Source organism: Marmota monax, unplaced genomic scaffold (genome assembly GCF_021218885.2).
Source record: "Marmota monax isolate L192 unplaced genomic scaffold, Marmota_monax_Labrador192_F-V1.1 WCK01_AAM20220418_F8-fsc00106, whole genome shotgun sequence".
Taxonomy (NCBI): domain Eukaryota; kingdom Metazoa; phylum Chordata; class Mammalia; order Rodentia; family Sciuridae; genus Marmota; species Marmota monax.
Window position 1 is genome coordinate 5,965,441 of NW_026695218.1, and position 13,822 is coordinate 5,979,262.

Sequence of the window (13,822 nt, forward strand, 5' to 3'; positions counted from 1 at the left end):
AGGCTTTGACTTATCAACCAATGAATGCCGTCCAGAAGAGCAAAGTTCCTACTGATTGGCCTAAATCAGGTTTTCCGGATGACGCTCAATGCCGAACCACCACAGGTAATCCCGCTGGAAGAGGCAAGGTTCTGAGAGTCGGCCCGAGTCCAAGGGTGCACCCGCTGGCCTTCTTGCAGTGGTTTCCAAACCCACGTAGGGCAAGATGTGTGTACCAGAGATTGGTCTGCCCATATACCACTCCCCCAAGTCCGTACAAGCTGAGACACTGGATGAAATTTAATAGGGTAGGGAAGACACTGAAAACCAGGCATGGGAAGAGAGCGCTGAGTCCAGGTTTGGTAACGGCATTAAGTAGCCAAAAGGGGGGACCCTGGGCCCTCGGGTCCCCCAAGCCGCATCTGCAGGTTGATACGATAACACTGAAGGCTGCACAGCGCCTGGCCCGTGCGGGAGCAGGCGTACCGGCGCGGGTGAGGGCAGCCAGGGACAGAGCAGCGCGGAGGAGGGCCTGTTGGAGCTGGACGCTGAGAGACAGCAGCGGGGGAGGGGACGCCAGGTGGGAAGGAAAGAGTGGAACCCTGTGCCCCACTGCTGTAGCGCACCATGGGGGCCGGGGCTGCGGCCCGCCCTCCCCGCCGCTCGCCTCGCGCAGCCCCCCGACCTCCCCGCCCGCTAGGAGCCGCAGTCTTGGTGAGGCGCTCGATTGTCTGGTTCTTGTGCTCCTCCGCTCGCCGCGCGGCCTGCAGTCGCCGCTTGCGGGCTCGCTCCTCGCGTTTCAGCAGCATCTCCTCCGTGAGGGCAGGGGCCGGGCAGCCCCCAGCGACAGGCAGCGGCATCATCGGGGAAGGCTGACTCCGTGCCTTCTGGAGCAGAGCTCGCTGGGGAAAGAGAAAGAGTAGCATCTGAAAATGGAGCAAGAGGGAATTGGAAGGCCCGCCAGGTCCAGGGAAGGGACAGAGGGGACGTGGAACGAACATATAGGATCTTGAGGAATGCAGACCTGGGGAGAAGGGGAATTAATGAGCACCCTCTTCTGGGGTCCTTAATACTGCCTCCTCCCAGGTCTCTCCTGATATTCAGGTTTAGATTCTCAACTCTCGAAGGGAAAAAAAAAATAGTAATATTACCAGCCTGCCCTATGTACCAAAACTCTGCCACTCTTCTGGAGGTTTTTGTTGTTTTTAATCTTTTTATCTCAATAGATAGCATCAACTGGATAACTGCTCAAGCCAAAAATTCAGGGTTACCCATGATTCCATTTTTCATCAAATATCTATTTCCAAAATATATCCAGCATTCATCTGATTTCTCCATTTCCACTTTAAACTTGATTCCAATCATCACCATCTCTTAGCTTCCTAATTGGACTCCCCATTTCTATCACTTAAGACTCATTCTCCACATAGAAGCTAAAGTAATCTATTGAAACGCAAACCCAATGTTATTTCTCTGCACACAACCCACCAGTGGCTTAGCCACAATTTTTCTTCTCCTTTACCTTGCTAGGTAAGTTCCAGTCTCAGGGCTTTGCATCTATTGGTCCTTTTGCCTGAAGAACTCCTCTGATATTGGAACTATTACCGCTTCAAAAAGGCCTTCCCTGAAGTGTACACCTAATGTCTCTTTGCCACTTTCTATTTTCATTATACAACCTTTTTCTTGTCATAAACTGTAGAGCATCTTGCAATTATTTGCTTATCCCCCCTCCCAACACACACACACACACACACACCCTAGACTATCAGCTCCATGAAAACAGAAAGTTTGTCTTTTCTCCCCATTGATGCCTCATTGCCTAGCAAAGTGCTTGGGACACTGCAAGTTCCAAATACACATTTGATGAGTAAATAAAGAATGAAATTAACTTACTTGTCGAGCTGTGAGCAACCGTTCATTGATCTCCTTCTTGAGGTCTCCATTGTCATCCAGTTCCCCCTTCTCCAGGGCATCCAGCCACCTCTGTTCCTCCTCTTCTTCCTGGCCCCCTAACCCCCCTGACAGGTCCCGAATTGGAGAGGGGGACAGATTACTGTCTTCATCTGGGAAGGAAAATTGGAGAGATATGAGTAGAATTGTTTAGATGAGGGCCCCTGTTTGGCCAAGTTAATTCTAGGACATTAAAATTTCTCACCTACTTCAGAACCAACCCCCTTCCTTACTCAGGTATAACAAAAAAACAAACAAACAAAAAAAAAAACACCAGTTTCCCCACCTCCAGGTCCTTCTCACCCAGCCAGGCTCGGTATTGCTCCAAGGGAACTCCTTCCATAGGTTCCTCTTCATTATCCACAACCATGAGAGGAGAGGGTGAACGAGGACCCTCAGGGATCACAGTGAAGGTAGGAACACTGCAGAGAGAAAACACTACTCTATAAAGTGACCAAGTGTTTCCTGCTTGGTATATACATCACAGCCTTCCCTACACCATTGGGTTTTGGCTGCCTAAACCTGGGACCTAAATTCACAGTGCCTTCTCTGTCTTCTAGAAAGCCCAGCCAGTTTCTACTTTCGCCTGCTCCTAAAGTTCCCCAGGGAAACTCTAGAACCTCTTGGCCTCACCTCTTGGTGCCTAAGACCTGCCCGCCCAGCTTGATTTTGAGTTTGAGCTGGGGCTTGGCGGGAGATGGCTGTGTGGGACCGGCCTCTTCTTCCTGATGGTGTTTCTTCTTGTGCTTTTTCTTGTGCTTCTTGTGCTTTTTCTTGTGCACTCCGTGGCCATGGGCACCCGCGAGGCTCAACTCCAGCGCTTCCCCTGCGGAAGGAGAGCCTGTCAGCGGCGTTCGGCCAAACCGTGGCAGAGGAAACCCTGAATAATCTAACACTCATAAAGGGGACCCCCTCTTCCTGCGGTACTAGCTGTTGCCATAACGACAGCACCGCCTTTCTTCCTCCCACCTGTGGCAAGGTACTCAGGACGCTCCAAGAAGCATAAAGAACTCCTTTTCAAAGAAGGCCTAAGTTGGATAGGCAAATGCTTACCCGGCTCAGGAGCCTCCATAGCCCCTGAGGTGCTCCCGCGCCGCCACAGCTTACTCATGGGGTCCTCTAAGGGAAAAGGTCTGGAAATGGTCGGGAAACATGCAGACATGCCTTTTCCGCCCCGCGGAAGAACTAATCCCGCAAAATAAACCTCTACTTCCGGTGCATGGCAACCATGCTTGTGCGGGGCACGCTTTGCAGCCAAAACCCCCCCCCGAGAAACAACGATCCTTTCAACGAAAGTTCCGGGCTCTTTGAGCCAGAACGGCCCAAATAGGGCATGGCTTTCTCCTCGCTCCGCCTCTCCACACTAGATTCCAGAACTCCACCGGGACGAGCCAATTATTACACTCAAGCTTGGTAAACTTATACCCCAGACCAAATGTGGGAGCTAGGTTAAGAGAATACAAAGGTGAAAATGAACACTAACTCTTCTCTAGAGGAGCTCACATTTCGGTAGAAGAATGCGTGAGAAAGTACATTGCCAGCAAGATGCTTAACAGCGTAAGTGCCTCAAGAGCCCAGTAGGTGGAATTTAAGCCTAAAATCTCATCGGTGGGGAAATGGACAATTAACGGTGTATCTATACAATTTGGAACACCACGTTGCTGAGAAAAGTTGAGCAATGTAAAAATTGACACAGAATTTAGATACCTGTGATTTGTAACACTTTGGAAACAATCCAAGGATCCTGATAGACATCAAAAATTAGTTTGGGGGATTTTTCCCCCCCAGAAGTGGCTGCCACACTATCGCATTTTGTGCTTCTGACATGAAGGAAGCAGAATCTTTACCTGGTAGATTTATTTTTGTGGGCATCTATCCACCGCTGGGTCTGGGACATCACTTAAGTGAAGGTCGGTGGAGTCGCAGAGCTGTCGAAAAGCTGTGCTGAAGAAAACAAAACATATCAGTGACAAATAGCCCAGGGTATCACAGATGGTCTTGCTATGGCTTCCTTGACTGACCTCAAACTCTTGGGCTCAGATGATCCTCCTGCCTCAGACTTCTGAGTAGCTGGATCTACAGAATAAGACTGATTTTGTGGGGAAATGAAGCTATGTATTCCAGTTTTAGAAGACCTGAATCTGCTGTGTTGAAAATCTCCTTTTCTTGTCCCTTTAGGAATGACAGAAATAAAAGCAAATGAGTCGTTTTAACAGGTGTTGGTATTAAGATGGTTTACTGTAATAATAATGGCTTCTGCTTGCTTCACAACTGAATGAAGGGAGATAAGGACAGGTACTGGTAGTAGCAGAATCTGAAAGAAGGGAGATAAGGACAGGTACTGGTAATAGCAGAAATGATGAACAATGAAGACAAAACCACCAGTTTGAAGAGATTATGAGTATCATTTAAATTATATATAGTCATATATAAATTATATATACTTATATAATATACATCGTAATAAATATATATAAATATTATATAATAAATTAAATTTATTATTACATAATTGAACCCTCTGAGATTTTTTCTTTCACATATTATAGATGTAAAACCTGAGATCATATTTCACTAAGAGCCTACTTCCTAGACTTGGTTTGTGTTTTTGTAATGTAGAAGAGGTGCTATGAAATCTTGAATATTACAACTTTGAAATCAGAATAGCTGGCTCCAAAGCCAATATGTGATTGGATTTTTTAAATATTTAATTTTTAGTTGGACACAATAGGTGGACACAATATCTTTATTTTATATTTATGTAGGATTGAATTGAACCCAGTGCCTCACGCACACTAGGCAAGAATTCTACCACTAAACCACAACCCCAGCCCCTATGATTGGAATTTTTTAAATAGCAAATGCATTCTTTTTTCTAGAATTATGAGGCTTTTTAAAAATATCACCACCTAGGTTTATTGACTCTGTTGTCACTATTTTAAAGCTTGTTACATTGTATTTTACTTTAAAAAATATTTTTTAGTTGCAGATGGACACAATACCTTGATTTTACTTATTTAGTTTTATGTGGTGCTAAGGACTGAGCCCACGTGCTAGGCAAGCACTCTACCACTGAGCCACAACCTCAGCCCTGTATTCTACTTTTTAATATAAATCACTCAGGTTTTCGTAAGCTTTTTTTTTTTTTTTAAGTTTTGAAATACTGCTCTTCTTATCTTGTTAAAAGAATTGTTATGATAAACCTGAAAAAGTGAAACATCTTTCCCAAAGAAACAACAGATTACAAATGAGCCAGCTTCATGGATCATATATGGAAGTAATTAACTATAAAGTTTGCAGGGCCAAGGGCACAGTTCAATGATAGAGCATGCTGATGCTCAAGCTGTGTCTGCAGGACCACATGAGGAGGAAGGAACAATGACAACAGCAAAAGTCATGACATTAGGTTTACAAATACTAGTCTGAGGAAATAGACAAATCCTATCAGGTACAAAGGCAACTGAAGTGGACTCTTTAAAATATGCAGGGGTATGGAATCTAAAGGGAGATCTTTGTAGTCAAAGATTTTATTTTAGTGAATTAATTGCATCCTACACAGACAAACCTAAGCAAACCTGGAAAAAAACACATTTTAAATAGGAAAAATGTTTTTATATATGTTCATGAAGTTTATAGTTTTGGTAAACAGATCATCAGAAGAGAAACAGGCTACAGCAAAGATGAAGAGCAGGAGTTGGCAAATTCTTTTAGTAAAGGGTCAAATAGTAAGTAGACTTTATTAAAAAGTAGACATAGACTGAATATGCCTGTATTCCAGTAAAATTTACTTAAGAAAGTAGGTGGGGGGCCATAGTTTTCAAATCCCGGAAAAAAAGTTGGGGGCTGGAAATACAATTCAGAGGTAGAGTGCCTGCCTAGAATACATGAGGGTTCCATCTCCTGAACAAGTCATGGTGGCACACTTTTGTAATCCCAGCAACTGGGGAGTCTGTGGCTGGAGGATCCTAAATTCAGGGTCAGTATTTTAGCAAGAACAGAAAGGACAGAGAAGTTGCTTAACTTTAGATTACCCCTGGGTTCAGTTCCCAATACCAGGGGATAAAAAGAAACAAAACAAGGTATATCTGTATGTGTTGATAATTTTTTATTTGTTTTAATTAGTTACACATGACAGTACAATGATCTTGACATATCATACATTTGAATCAGATTGTGTTGATAAATTTTAAAATTTTTCAAGATAATGTGGTTCCATTTTTAAAGGTATAATCCACTAGCTGGCATGGTGGATTCATGACTATAATTAGTCCCACTGACTTGTGAGGCTGAGTCAGGAGGATATCAAGCTCAAGACCAGTCTTAGCAACTTAGCAAGACTTGTCTAATAAATAAATAAATAAGGACTGGGGATGAACTCAGCGGTACAGTACCCCTGGGATAAATCCCTAGTGCATAAAAAAGAAGAATTGGGGGTTTAGGCACTTTTATTATCTAGGTCTGTAATGCACTTTCTTACAATGTACATTACATTTGCAATTTAGGAATAAACAACACCCATATATACATATTTATATATATATATGAGTGTACAATGCAAAGAAAAAGGAAATAACTTATTTGAGAGACATTTCAATGATAAAAATGATCAAGTATCAATATGTAGTTATGTATGGGAATTGAGTAAGAAGTCAATGTAGTAGAGTGATTAAGAGATTGGACTTTGGAGTTATACAAGTCTATTATCAGATCCAAGTTCCAACATTTATTATCTGTGCAACCTTGGACTCAAAGTTATTTAAGCTTTCTGAATCTCAGATTTTAGCTTTGTAAAATGGAATAAAGTAGGATCAACTTTATAGGGTTTTTTTGAAGGAATAAAGCAAATCAAGAAAGCAAAATATCTAGGGTAGTATTGGCACATAAGAGGTTTCTAGCAAATAGTAATAGTTATAATAATAATTAATGACTTTCATGTTTCTAGGTAAAGTATATAGAGGGAATGTTTCTTTTAAAAAAAAATTTATATAAAGAACCCAGGCACTTTGCACATTTTAGGCAAGTACTCTATTACTGACCTACATTCCCTGCCTTTTTAAAAATCTTATTTTGAGGCAGGGTCTCCCTGGACAGGCAGTCAGCTGTTCATTGGGTTCTTTTTCTGGTCCTTTTCCTCTTCATCTTCTTGCACTTTTTGGACTCTTATTTGCCTCCATCCCTTGAGGACTCCATTATTATACTGATGTCATCCCCATTCACACTGTCAATGTTCGGTAAGGTTGAGAAAAGGAGGAATAAACAACACCCATATATACATATTTATATATATCTCTGTGTGTGTGTATATATATATATATATATACACACACACACACACACACACACACACACACACACTGCACTGAAGCTGTGACCAGCTTTGTGCAGTCCTGTAGGGGGCAGGTGGAACTCTGAGGAGAGGATGCATTTTAGAAAGCTTTGAAGGTGATATTCCCATGTCACTGGGAGTTAAAGTGAAGAATCACTCATAATAAACAGTTGGAGAAGACCTAAGAGTTTATAACTTGTTTTCATGTGGTTTCTCTCTTTCTTTCTTTTTTTTATTTTTTATTTTTTGGTGGCACTGGAGGTTAAACCCAGGGATGCTTTACCACTGAGTCACATTCCCAGCACTTTTTGTGTTTTTCATTTAGAGACAAAGTGTTGCTAAGTTGCTTAGGGCTTTACTAATTTGCTGAGGCTGGCCTCAAACTTGCAGTCCTCTTGCCTCAGCCTCCCAAATTGCTGGGATTAAGACATGTACAACCAGGCCCCACTCGTGGCCTTTTTCTACCCTAACCCTCATGATAACTCCCGAAGGGAGTTGTTCCCATCTTACATGAGGAAACTAGGGCTGGGGTTGTGGCTCCGTGGTAGAGCGCTCACCTAACATGTTCAAGGCCCTGGGTTCCATCCTCAGCATCACATATAAATAAACAAAATAAAGGTATTGTGTCCAACTACAACTAAAAATAAATATTAAAAAAATGAGGAAACTACAACAATAATTGTTGATGAGGATGTGGGGAAAAAGGTATACTCACATTGCAAATTGGTGCAACCATTATGGAAAGAGGTTTGGAGTTTCCTCAGAAAACTTGGAAAGGAACCACCATTTGATCCAGCTATTCCACTTCTCGGTTTATACCTAAAGGACTTAAAATCAGCATATTACAGTGATGTAGCCACATCAAAGTTTATAGCAGCTCAATGAACCAACCTTCAACAGACGATAAAAAAGTGATATATTTATACAGTAGAATATTACTCAGCCTTAAAGAAGGATGAAATTATGGCATTTGCTGGTAAATGGATGGAGCTAGAGAATATCATGGTAAGCAAAATAAACCAACCCCCCAAAACGAAAAGCCAAATGTTTTCTCTGATATTCAGATGCTAATTCACAATGGGGGGATGATAGGGAAGAACAGAGTTACTTTAGATTAGGTAGAGGGGGGTGAAGGGAGGGGAGGGGGTATGGGGGTACGAAGGATAGTAGAATGAATCAGACATTATTACCCCATGTACATGTAACTATATGACCAGTGTGATTCTACATAATGTCCAACCAGAAGAATGAGAAATTATACTCCATTACATATGAAAAAAAATGAGGAAACTGAGGCTCAGAGAGATGAAATGTCTTGGCAAAAGTCACACAGTTAGGGAATAACAGAGCCAGTCTCACACAGAGACTTCCTGAAACTGGCCTGGTTCCTGGCCACGTTTCAGCTACATCCTGATGTCCAGCAGGGAGGAAGTAGCCACAGTAAGTGATGACTGACTTCATTATTTTGTTTTTAGGGTCTTTTTTGTTTGTTTGTTTATAGTAGGAGGGATTTAAACATGTTTAGGGGCTGAGAATTCCTTCTGAAAGAGTTCTTAGCCCTTTCTTTTTTCCTCTTACTCCTCCTCCTCTGCCTCCTTTTGTTGTGTGTGGGGGTACTAGGTATGAACCCATGGCTTTTCTGGTGCTAGGCAAGTGCTCTATTACTTAGCTACACCCCTCTCCCTATCCCTTTTTATTTTTTTTTAATATTTTATTTTTTAGTTATAGTTGGACACAATACCTTTATTTTATTTATTTATTTTTATGTGGTGCTGAGGATCGAACCCACGGCCTTGCACGTGCTAGATGAGCGCTCTACTGCTGAGCCACAACCCCAGCCCCATTATTTTTTATTTTGAAACAGGATCTTGCTACACTGCAGAGGCTGGCCTAGAACTTGTGATCCTCCTGCCTCAGCCTCCCAAGATTGCAGGTGTGCACCACTGCACCTGGCTCTTGCCTTTATTTTTAAAAATTAATTTATTTTGAAATATTTCCAATTTATAGAAAAAATGTAAGAAGAATACAGAGAACTCTTATCTTCTTATGCCAGATTCTGCAATTATTAATATTTACCTATGCTCGTATTGGTTCTCATTTTTTTCCTGATCAATTTGAGAGAAAATCTCAAACATGATGCTATTTCATTCCTAATTATTTCAGAATGTATTTCCTCCAAACAAGTACAATATTCTATAATTTTCATGCAACCTTACCAACCAGGAAATTAATCTTGAAACAACACCACCATCCAATTCACAGATTCCATTCAAACTTCACAAATGTGCAATATCTCCTTTTCCTTTCCACTCCAAGTCCAAACTCAGGATCATCTATTACATTTATTTATCACATCTCTTTAATCAGTTTCAATACAGAACACTTCTTTATTCCTATCATGTCTTTCATGACCATTATAATTTTAGAGTATGGTGTTTTATTTTGTAGGATGTTCCTCAGCCTGGGTCTGTCTGGTGTGCCCTTGGGTCCAGACTTATAAATTTGTAGCAGAAATACCATGCACACAAAAATTATGCTGTGGTCTTCTCAGCGTCTTATATCAGGAGACATATGATGTCAACCCATCCTACCATAGATGATAACCTTGGTCAAGATAGTGTCTGCCAGCTTCTTCCACTATAAGTCACCCTTTTTATCTTTGTAAATAACAAGTATTCTCAGGGGAAACATTCTGAAACTACCTTAGTATCCTATTCTCCATTGAACCTCTATCCATTGGTACATTATTATGTGCTGTAATAATTGCCAAATGGTGACCTATATTTATTATTGTATTTATATCTATCTATTAGTTGGCATTCAACTTTAAAGAAGAGATATGTCCTTATATTTATTTACATATATTTATTTATACCTGTATAGATTCCTGTTTCTTTCAATCAATGGGTTGAATCCATTGATTTTGTGTGTGTGTGTGTGTGTGTGCGCGTGCACATGTGCAAGTGTGCAATACAGGGGATTGAACTTGAGTGAGCTCTACCACTGAATTACACCCCCAGCCCTTTTTATTTTTATAAAATAAGTTGCCCTCTCTGGCCTCAAACTTACCATCCCTTTGCCTCAGCCTCCCAGTAGCTGGGATTATAGGCATGCTCCACTGCTCTGGGCTTTTGCTATCATTTTGATGCTCCTGTGTGTCCCATATTTGATCAGTTGGCATTCCTTTGGGCTTGCTTCTGTTTCCTCTTGATATATCTCTATCATTTTCTGAGTTGTTTTTTTTTTTTTTAACTTTCAGACACTACAAAATGTTTGGGCTCATCTTGTACTTTTCCCAGATAAGCAGTGAGAACCAAGGCAGGCTAGAAAACAGGAACATTTGACTGAGGTTATGCCAAGGCCACCCTGAATTCATGCCACAGGAACTTGTTGGTGAGGATTTCCTGCTGGTACCACCACCCTCTCCTCAGGGGCTGCAGGCACAGTGAACATATCACGAACTAGGTCTCGTCTGTACTCCAAGATTCAAAGTCCAGTTGGGAACATTCCAGTTGTTTGACTTAGGCCAAGTGCTTACCCCTGGACGGTGAAGAGGTAAGAGGGAACGTCAATGTTTCCCTAATCCTTCCAGTATTGTCCTGTGGGAGACTGTAGAAATAGGAAGATGATTTTTATCCTTTGTGGCTCAAAATACCTTCCTCAAATATCTACTTCCTAGTCAGGGACATATACTTACAGGCATAAAAAAGGGGACAGTTGGCAAGGCTATGCACCAGGGGCATGCTGGTAAATGTTTAACAAAGCTCCCCAGAACAAAACAGCACTGATTTGTAATGTTCACCTATTTCCGTTGTGTGCTATTCCCAGCAATGGAGTTTCAAATGTGACATCACTGAACACAGTTGGGAAGAGATGTGCACCTCAATAGATAGCATTTTCACCGTACAGATCCTATACATGAAAATGGCCTCAAGAGATAAAAGCAAAATATACTAAAATGATCAGGAAGTGATGAGTTTTTAGTATTTATCACCTTTGCCTTAATATAATTTATTTAGTTGTAAATTTATGTCATTGAATTTTTAATTAAAGCAGTGTTAACTGACATGCACAATTCTGAAAAATTCAGCCACTGTCTCTTATAAACAAGTATATTTTGAAACATTACTGAATCAAACTCACTCAGTGATTTCCTCAGGGAATGGATTAGGAAGAGAGGAAGATATAATCTTATTTATTTATTTCTGCTTTCTAGTATTTAAAAAATAGCATTAGTTTTTAAAAAATATGTATACATATTTTCAAATATTTTTCAAATAAAACTTAATTTAAAAATTAACCCACAGAAGGGCTGGGGATGCAGCTTAGTGGTAAAACACTTGCCTATCCTGGCGAGGCCCTAGTTTCAATCCCTAATCCTGCAAAAAATAAAGATAAAATTGGGTGCAGTGGACACCTGTAATCACTCCTGTAATCCCAGCAACTTGGGAGGCTGAGGCAGGAAGATTACAAGTTTGAAGATGGCCTCAACAACTCAATGAAACCATGTCTCAAAATCAAAAATAGAAAGGATTGAGGTAAACTCAGTAGTAAAGCACTTGTCTAGCATGCACAGGCTCTGGGTTTAATTCTCAGTACCACGAAAATAGATAAATAAATCTAAAGACATTTTGGTCCTTCCTTCTCCTCTCTTGGTAGAGAGTAATGTCAGCTGGCTTCACTGTTGCAACTCCTCCAACTGCTTTAGCAAAAGGCTGTCAAGTTATGATCTCTAAAATATAATTCTGTGTCTCTCCTTTTCAAAATCTTCAGCCCAATGAGTACAAACTCAGGCAAGATTTCAACTCAACCTTCTTTCTAAATATTTTTTATTTTACCTTTTGCCTGGATCTTTTATATATATATATATATATATATATATATATATATATATAATTTTTCAGTGGATCTTTATTTTATTCATTTATTTATATGAGATGCCGAGAATTGAACCCAGTGCCTTACACATGCTAGGCAAGCACTCTACCACTGAGCCACAACCCCAGCCCTTGCTGGGGTCTTAAACCAGGAATTTTCAGTTTGCGGGCTTGGAGGGATTGTTTTGTTTCATTTTAATTTGTTTTAATTCCTCCCCCCAACACCCTATACTGGGGATTGAACCAGGGATGCTCTACCATTCGGCTATGTCCCTAGCCTTTTTTATTTTTTATTTTGAGACAGGGTCTTGCTGAGTTGCAGAGGCTGGACTCAAATTTGTGATTCTCCTGCCTCAGCCTCCTGAGTTGCTAGGATTACAGGCATGTATTACCACACCTGGCTTTTTAAAGATGGAGTCCTGATAAATTGCCCAGGTTGGCCTGGATCTCCATCTTCCTCCTTCAGTCTCGGGAGTAGCTGGGATTCTAGTGCATGCTGTTGCTGTGCCTGGTAGACCAGGGTCACAGTACCATGCTCCCTAATGGAAGGGGGCTGCCAAGGGCCTGTGGAGAGCACATGGTGTGAGCCTTCAGCTAGTGCTTCCACAAGTGGCACTGATTCAAATCAATCTCACATATTCTGGGTAAGATTTCATTTGGGGAGAAAAAATCTCTTTTGCTGAAAAACAAACATTTGAAAATAATTGTTTTAATCCAACAAAATACCTCTTAGTCAAACATTCTCAAATCTGCTTGCTTCTTTTATTTATTTCAACAGATGTTTATTGAGCACTTGCTGTGTGCCAGGCACTGGGGATAAAACTGGACAACAGACTGTCCTTCCCTGCTGAGCTTACAGCTTAAAGGAGTGATAGTTGATATATGAAGAAATTAAGAAAAAATGTTTTCTTCTTTCCCTTCACTCATCCTTTGAGGTTTATCTCAGGTGCCATGGACTTTTTAAAAACATACTTTAAAAAAATCTCTTTTCCTTCCCAGCACAGCGGTGCATGCCTGTGATCCCAGCAAGTCAGGAGGCTGAGGCAGGAGGATTGTAAGTTCAAAGCCAGCCTCAGCAACTTAGCAAGGCCCTAATCAACTCAGCAAGACACTGTCTCTAACAAAATATAAAATATAAAAAAAGGGATGGGATGGGACTTGGTGGTTAAGTTTCCCAGGGTTCAATCACTCAAACAAACAAACAAACAAAAAAGATTTATTTTTCTACTTACTAGAAGTCCATTCTTCATGTAAATTTTTATGCATAGAGGATGTTTGTTGATGTCCATCATCCTTTCCCTCACCTTTTGGTAATAGTATCTGGAACATTCTTTCGGGATTAAACTCTTCCTCTCCTTCTCTCACACTCCCAGTTTACTGGGTTCCAACTAGGAGGTGCCGAGAATTGAATCCAGGATTGCACAAGTGAATCAGGATTGGCAGACTGAAACACAGAACACTCTTAGCTACAACAATTGGCTCAGGTTCAGTCAACCCTCTGGCTACAGTGATTGGTTTGGGGTGGATAAATGATTCCAAATGGCTCACTGTGAATCCCAAATATGTGTCGGAGTCTTGTGAAACAGATGTCATCTTTTCAACTAAATTTAAGCCTGATGCAGACCCAAACTTTTTGGTAGCAATTTGGTTATCCTGTGGAGTGTAAGGCCAACATGAAGGAAGTTGGAAG

The 13,822-nt window shown here is 41.2% G+C and overlaps 1 protein-coding gene across 4 annotated transcripts; it reads right to left on the minus strand.

The window, feature by feature from the left end:
- Positions 1 to 261: 261 nt before the first annotated feature.
- Ino80b (INO80 complex subunit B) lies at positions 262 to 13,514 on the minus strand. Of its 4 annotated transcripts, none has more exons than XM_046432259.2 (9): positions 13,365 to 13,512; positions 7,971 to 8,082; positions 3,951 to 4,101; positions 3,777 to 3,868; positions 2,983 to 3,062; positions 2,563 to 2,755; positions 2,233 to 2,351; positions 1,873 to 2,042; positions 262 to 881 (listed from the first exon to the last, which is right to left on the minus strand). In XM_046432259.2, exons 4-9 carry the CDS (start codon positions 3,824 to 3,826, stop codon positions 351 to 353), a joined length of 1,143 nt encoding a protein of 380 aa, XP_046288215.1. In that variant the 5' UTR covers positions 3,827 to 3,868; positions 3,951 to 4,101; positions 7,971 to 8,082; positions 13,365 to 13,512; the 3' UTR covers positions 262 to 350. The 4 variants fall into 4 exon arrangements, with proteins under 4 accessions (XP_046288215.1, XP_046288214.1, XP_058431103.1 ...); XM_046432258.2 differs by having other exon boundaries at positions 3,777 to 3,873; XM_058575120.1 differs by lacking the exon at positions 2,983 to 3,062 and having other exon boundaries at positions 13,365 to 13,514.
- Positions 13,515 to 13,822: the final 308 nt, after the last annotated feature.